The sequence below is a fragment of the Gymnoscopelus braueri genome, assembly GCF_963280865.1.
Source record: "Gymnoscopelus braueri genome assembly, chromosome: 10".
Classification (NCBI taxonomy): domain Eukaryota; kingdom Metazoa; phylum Chordata; class Actinopteri; order Myctophiformes; family Myctophidae; genus Gymnoscopelus; species Gymnoscopelus braueri.
Genome location: NC_137611.1, coordinates 17,434,731 through 17,441,462, shown reverse-complemented (window position 1 = coordinate 17,441,462; position 6,732 = coordinate 17,434,731). Strand labels below are relative to the sequence as shown.

Here is a 6,732-nt window from a genome sequence, read left to right as displayed (position 1 = left end):
TGTGGGCCTATCTCCAAATAAACTTTAGTTTTTTATCACCAGTTCCATGAATTACCATCCAAGTCAATCAGTAATCAATCAGATGAGTGGCCATGCAGATTCCCCCTAAAGCAGGGGTCTTCAATGTTTTTCAGGCCAAGGACCCCTTAGCTGAGAGAGAGATGAAGCAGGGACCCCCACTACAAAATTTGATTCATGTTAATGTGTATTTTCAGACATTTAACCAGTTAAACCCTCAATACTTAGTAAACTAGAGCTTGGGCTCTGTACTTATTTTTTTCCCTCTACACCCGAACCTCTTCACCGAAAATAGCAGATCTACAAGCTCACAACGCGCAGGCGCGTTGTGAGCTTGTAGATTGGCTATTTTTGGCGAATGTTTCCCCCAGAATAGGGATGCTAGGGTTCAATTGGTTAATGTAAAAAATTCATCAAATTAAAAAAAGGTTCCTATCACCCAAAGATTTTGTGGCCCCCCTGCAGTATCTCTGAGGACCCCCTAGGGGTCCGGGACCCCCTGTTGAAGACCCCTGCCCTAAAGGGGAAGCAAAACAGGTCCCATTAAGGGAGTGAGGAGAGGGGTGGACATGGGCAACATCTATCATTTTAGGAGAATCCGGATATGCCTCACAACGCATGCTCACTGCTTCTTTGGGCCTGTTTGGAAAACAAACAACACTAAAAAAATAGAACGTTGGTTACAAAAATAAGTATAACATTCAATACTTTGATTGTCTTTTTAAAATCTATTTATTTTCTGCATATGTAGATGACCTTAAGAGTTTTCAAGCGCATAACGTTGAAGGTGCACACTTATCTTCTTTTTTTTTTCCTATATCCTTTTTTTTATATATTTTTTGTTTGTTTTCAACATGTTGACATGAAAATAAAATATTGGTCCACAAAGTATATAACTGTGCGGGTATCAAGTGCTTTTTTTGTACAAAAAGAAAAACGATATTATTATTAAAATATTCATTTTAATGGCTTTACTTCATACATAAATACATGTTTTAAAGAAACACAGGCGCAATCCACTGTTTGGTCAGGTATAATCTGTATGACTTTGAGTTATAACGATTTGGATAATATATACACATCAGGAGGAGGGCAGTTTGGGGGCGCTCATCATCATAACGGGGCGCTACAAATAGGCAAGTCGACGTCCTTTGTTCCTAACTCTCTGTCTGTACCTTCGTCCCAGGACGGCTGCGAGGTATTTCTTGACGGCCATCTGTTTTCGATAGCGACTGTAGCTGTCAGTGAAGATCCCATCTGAATGCCTCTTGGATAAGGGCTCCGACTCTTCCTCCATACTGCTCTCCTCACTGCAAACACAATGCAAGAAGAATGCGCCCCATGTTATAAAGCCTCATTTAATACATTTATTTCTCAACCTTTTCAGGCCACAACCCCCCAAAATAATCATTTTGAACTGGGGGGACCCCACCCTGACAAGCACTTGGAAATGTAGGAGTTGAGGCATTACGTTATGTTTGACTCGGTTCCACAGATACATTTTATGAAAATAGCCGATCTATACAAGCTCACAATGCTTCGTGTTGCGAGGCGTTGTGAACTAGTAGATTTTCAAAATGTTTGCCTCTTTCTTATATTATTTGCCAATTTGGCCAACATTTGACCAGTTTTTATTGTGTAGTTTGTCGATTACTTTCGATGCAGTAATGGTCTTTTCTCTCTTCTTTCTTTCTTTTTATTTTGAGGTATTAAAAAGGTCTTAAAGGTCCTTAAATTGTCACTTCACTGTCATCTGGGGACCCCCAGAAAATAATGTGGGAACCCCCTTGGGGGTCCCGACCCACAAGTTGAGAACCATTGATTTAATACCTAGTTGCGTGCAGCTGTCGGCTCAGTAAATAGCAGATCTACAAGCTCACAATGTGTCACATCTGCATTGTGCGCTTGTAGATCTGCTAATTTACTGCATGCAACACCAGCACGCAACTAAGGTATAAATCAGGCTTATTAGCCTGTCAACTCAATACATAACTGCACTGTCTGTATTTTTATACATAACTGCACTGCACTACATTTTTATATCTGAAGAACCACAGCTTTTTAGTCCAGTTGACTTGACGCTGCTTGGATTCCATCACAAAGTTCTCTACAATAACCGTTAAAATTGTAAATTTGCTTGTTTGCTTATTTATGTATTTATCTATGTCTTTATGTATGTATTTGTTTATTTATTTCGTTCGTTCTGTAAAAAGCAAAAAAAAAGGCCTAATGTCGAACAAAACAGTGGTTTAAGCCTTTAAGTCACCTGTTATAAATTATTAATTCACAGTGCAATATGTATTCTAACACATGGTTTCCCTATTCTTTGCGATACATACATAATCAATTATTTTGAGCTTATTATTATCAAACTACTGTTAATTATTAGCCTGTTATTTTATAGCTATCGGGAAAAAGGATTCTCTCTTTCTTTTGGAAAGGGGCAAGTATAATCTTGAACGCAATGCCATGCCACAACAAAGAAAGTATACAGCGGAACACTATTGTGAATGTGCACGATTCGATTCTGAGCGAAAAATAATAATAAATGAAACACCCACAGAAGTGAAACGAGACAATGTCAAATAATTTCGAAAGACACAATAATGCAACAACCTGAACTTAAGGGCGGCGGACAACAAAAGATGATGGACGGCATGTAAACGCTGATAAGAAATGCCCTTACCCTACATGTATTGTCATCAGAGAATGCAGATATTGTCTCGCTGTTAACTGACCCAGGATCTCCCTCAAGGCTCTATCTAATTCTTCCTCTGCATGCCTTTCTGTTCTGAGATGATGATAAAACGCCACAAACATGTAAGATCGTCAGTGACCATAAGCGCAAGAAGACACAATGATCAAAAGTAGCCTAAAATGTGCCCCCTCTCAAAGATAAATGAAACGGCATCTAATTTATAATAGTCTCTGCTGCTGCTCTGTGCACGCATGGGCTAATCAGATTTTATTTTGCCATCGACCGTTTATCTCTTGGCCATAGACTGTATTTGCATCGACATTTTAGGCTACTGAATATGAAAATAACATTGAACGAATAACATGAGAAACTCTGGGGAAAACAAAGCAAGCGTAGCCTACTACATTATGGCAACACAGCAGAAAGTAATCCAAATGGATTTGTGCCTATAAAAGCTAAATAGCTATTTACCTCTTTTCTGGTGGGTAGTAAAGCGTGTACACGTCGTCATCTAAGGCAGGTGGGCTTCGTATAGCAATTTGATCGCTATCAAAACCCATGTCGGATAATGAATTCCCATCTTCATCAAACGCGTCGTTTTCAAGCCTGCAATGGGGAAATTGAAATTAATAATAAATAAGACCCCTATAGAATCATTCATAACGATCATTGCATCTTAGTCACTCTGCATGGGCTGGTACAGGTTTGTCAGCATTTAAGTTAAGACCATTAAGACGGGGGGAAAAAAAGAATAGGAAGAAAAAGGAAATCTGAATTTGCACGAATCTGAGGGAGATATGATAGTATAGTTTGTAGACTATGGGAGAAAACGAAAGTTTGTATTATTGTAGGATATTATTTAATTACTATCAAATTATAGCCTTCTTCTTTTATGAATACTTTCAAAATGAGACAGTATTTTATTTTCCCGTTACTAATACAGACCTCATTATTATTTAGGATTCGGGACAATAGGCTGTGAATATTTAGGATATAGGCCTTGCGCCAAAATTTGATAAAAGATGATTTCAGTGAAAATTAGAGTCAGTAAAAACCACGCCTATAAATTAAGAGCTTTCAATAGGGGGGGAAAAAACATCTTAATACAGCTCATATAAAATAGAGCCTTCCTATTCGTTTTGCCTCGCCTCGCCTTTGTGACGCCATCCCACCGTCATCCCCAGGGCTATCCATTGCACTGACTGCACTCTCATTTTTAATAAGGGGTGTTCTGTGAACATGTCCCATCGGACAGATATACCGCTATGCAATCTCCACCGTCATTTTCCACATTAGTAGCCTACCCAACACATTGTGGAATATATTTTCCACAGTAGGCTATATAGGCTAAATGTTTGTTTAATGCTATATTTAAACGAACGTGCACACACATTGTGTGCATGAGAATGTAATGTAAAAAATAAAAAAATTAAACTATTATCGATCTTCTAATAATAATAATAATTAAGAATATTTGTCCAACTATAACCCAATATTGATTTTTGAATCGAATCTCTATCATCTAAAAAAACAAACAAACAAACAAACAAACAAAAATGCAATTATACATAAGACATCCACCCACCTAATCTTGGGGTAACTTAGTCCAATAGGTGTGCAGTAGACGCTGAAGTGCATTATGATTCCATAGATGAGCAAGACTAAAGTCGCTTTGCTCGACCTGGCCATGCTGTTAGAAAATGAAAAAGAAAAAAAAAGAAAAAGAAAAAACACAAAGCAGTGTTACACAGGAAATTCCACTCATCCATAACATTCTCACACGCTTAAAATAAATAAATCATATAGGTATAGTTATGGCTATATTAGCCATAGCCTAAACTAAACAGTTCAATATAACCTCCATAAAACTAATTGACTTAACATGTCCATTAGTGCTGAAATAAATCACATTTTGTTTGCCCTGCTCTATTTCAGTCCATTCCATAAAAGTTAAAAGATCGAATGCGACACGAAATCCGTTTCCTTTGGGCACAGACAGTGGTAGTATAAAAGAAAAAGAAATAAAAAAGAATAAAAAGAAAAAGAAGAAGAGGAAAAAAAATAATTCCATAACTTAAATCTTGAGCTCCCATTTCTCCGAGTTTAAAGAAATTCCTGTTGTGAAAGAAGACCTGAGATGAGAGATAAGCACACATACCTAGAGGAGGAAGAGAGCAGCTACGGTGCTGAAGCTGAGGGATGCGTGCCGTGCCGTGCCGGGTGCGGTTGTAATGTGTGCTAGTGTGTGTGAGAGAGATAGAGATCTTTCTCACGGCACCTCTCTTCCTTCCTGGCTGAAGCCGCCGTTTCCTTGTGGTCCCCTCAGTGCTGCCGTCTTAGTTTTATACACAATATTATGTGACTAAAAAAACCCAGTCGATTGCGCAAAGAATTAAAAAAAAAAAAACTCGACGAGAATAAACTATACTAGTGTGTGTGGTTCGTCTACATATCTTTGTTCTAAACTTTTTTTTTTGTCCTGCGATCATCTGATTGCCTTGGATTTTTATCCATGAATCGTGAGCCTTGCCTTTTTTTTTTTCAATAAGTCACATTAGGGATGGCGATAGACGTCATCAAGCCTTCCTCCCGGAATATAATAGCACGGTTCCTTCCTCGTCGATGCATCCGTTAGACTCGACCCCCCACCACCTCCCCCTAAGATGGAACTTTTACTTAGAAACTTTTCTTTTTTTCTTCTTCCATCTAATTCTTTTGACAGGTGGTGAGCACACACGTTTACACACACTTTACTTTACACAAGATGACGTCGTGACGGTCAGCATAAATAATTTTCTCCCTCACCGCGACCACTGCTGTGCCTCCCACGCGTCATCAATAACTCCAATTAGGCTTTTATGATCATGGCCAAGATGGGAAATTCTAATCTTTTGGAGAAATGATGACCGTGGTTTCTGTGAACCACCACAAGTGGTAATGGGAAGCCTATCAGCCGAGATGATCGGGGTTCAAGGCCCAGAGGGATCGGGTGGTGGGAGCTATCCAGTGCTGAAAATGAGTCACCTCAAGCGGCTTTTTTGAACCACATTCATTTCGCGAAGCTTTACTTATATATAATTACCTAATGGAGTTGGAAATGGTTTTGAATAATGACCACGCTTACTGGATGCCCAAACACTTGTAATATAGTCTAAACATGGGCACACGCACAATCTAATCTGAACATTGCCTATGCTGTGACGCAGGAGGATTAAGAGAGTTCTAAAATATGTGCCTTTTTTTCTGGCATAGAAATTAATGTATCGTGATGATGCTGCATACCATTTTTTTGGTAATGAGAACATTGAAATAAGGAATTATATAGGCCTGTGACAACTGCTCAATAAAAAATAATAAAAGTAGCCTATGCAATCTATTGACTTTAAGTGAATTATTCCATCAATACGGCTGAAGAATCCTCATGTAAAGGCATTATAGACGCTGGGAAGCCACGGACGCGCCCACTCTCAGGTTGTCTAATAGTCTAGTAGCCTATAGTCTATAGGTAGGCTACGTACCACTACCACAAAACGTGTCCCTGATGACCGATTCATTCACGTCACAATTTTGTTTACTCTGACGCAATATGACGAACACGCAGAGTCATTGTGGTGGAGGCCAATCTCCAAGTTTTGCTCCAGGACGTGACTCCAATGGAGAAAATCACCTAAAACCATATGTTTCAACGAGAATAGGCTGTTGATATCGTGGCTCAATCACGGACTGCAAGGCTGATCAAATGGCGCCATCATGTGGAGAAGAGAATACCATACAAGATCCTAGCTTTGAATCCAGCTGCTGTCTTTTCGAGTGACACGGTGGTGGTGTAACAGAGTACCCGGGGCCCTTGGGCCACGAGGCTCAAATTGAGCCAAGGGCCACAAGGCTTGTCAGTTGTCATTGAGCCCCTCAATGACAATTTATTAAAACTAGAGGTTCGGACCATTACGTGGAGCGCTATTGTGGTATGTCACACCACCTATCAGACTGATATTATGCCCATATATGGAGATATC

At 39.4% G+C, this 6,732-nt stretch overlaps 1 protein-coding gene across 3 annotated transcripts; it reads right to left on the bottom strand.

The window, feature by feature from the left end:
- Positions 1 to 476: 476 nt before the first annotated feature.
- adcyap1b (adenylate cyclase activating polypeptide 1b) lies at positions 477 to 5,032 on the bottom strand. 3 transcript variants are annotated; one of them, XM_080440060.1, is made up of 5 exons: positions 4,875 to 5,032; positions 4,302 to 4,406; positions 3,188 to 3,322; positions 2,705 to 2,809; positions 477 to 1,328 (listed from the first exon to the last, which is right to left on the bottom strand). In XM_080440060.1, the coding sequence occupies exons 2-5, from the start codon at positions 4,403 to 4,405 to the stop codon at positions 1,145 to 1,147; spliced, it is 528 nt and encodes a 175-aa protein (XP_080296186.1). In that variant the 5' UTR covers position 4,406; positions 4,875 to 5,032; the 3' UTR covers positions 477 to 1,144. The 3 variants fall into 3 exon arrangements, with proteins under 3 accessions (XP_080296186.1, XP_080296188.1, XP_080296187.1); XM_080440062.1 differs by lacking the exon at positions 2,705 to 2,809; XM_080440061.1 differs by lacking the exon at positions 4,875 to 5,032 and having other exon boundaries at positions 4,302 to 4,645.
- Positions 5,033 to 6,732: the final 1,700 nt, after the last annotated feature.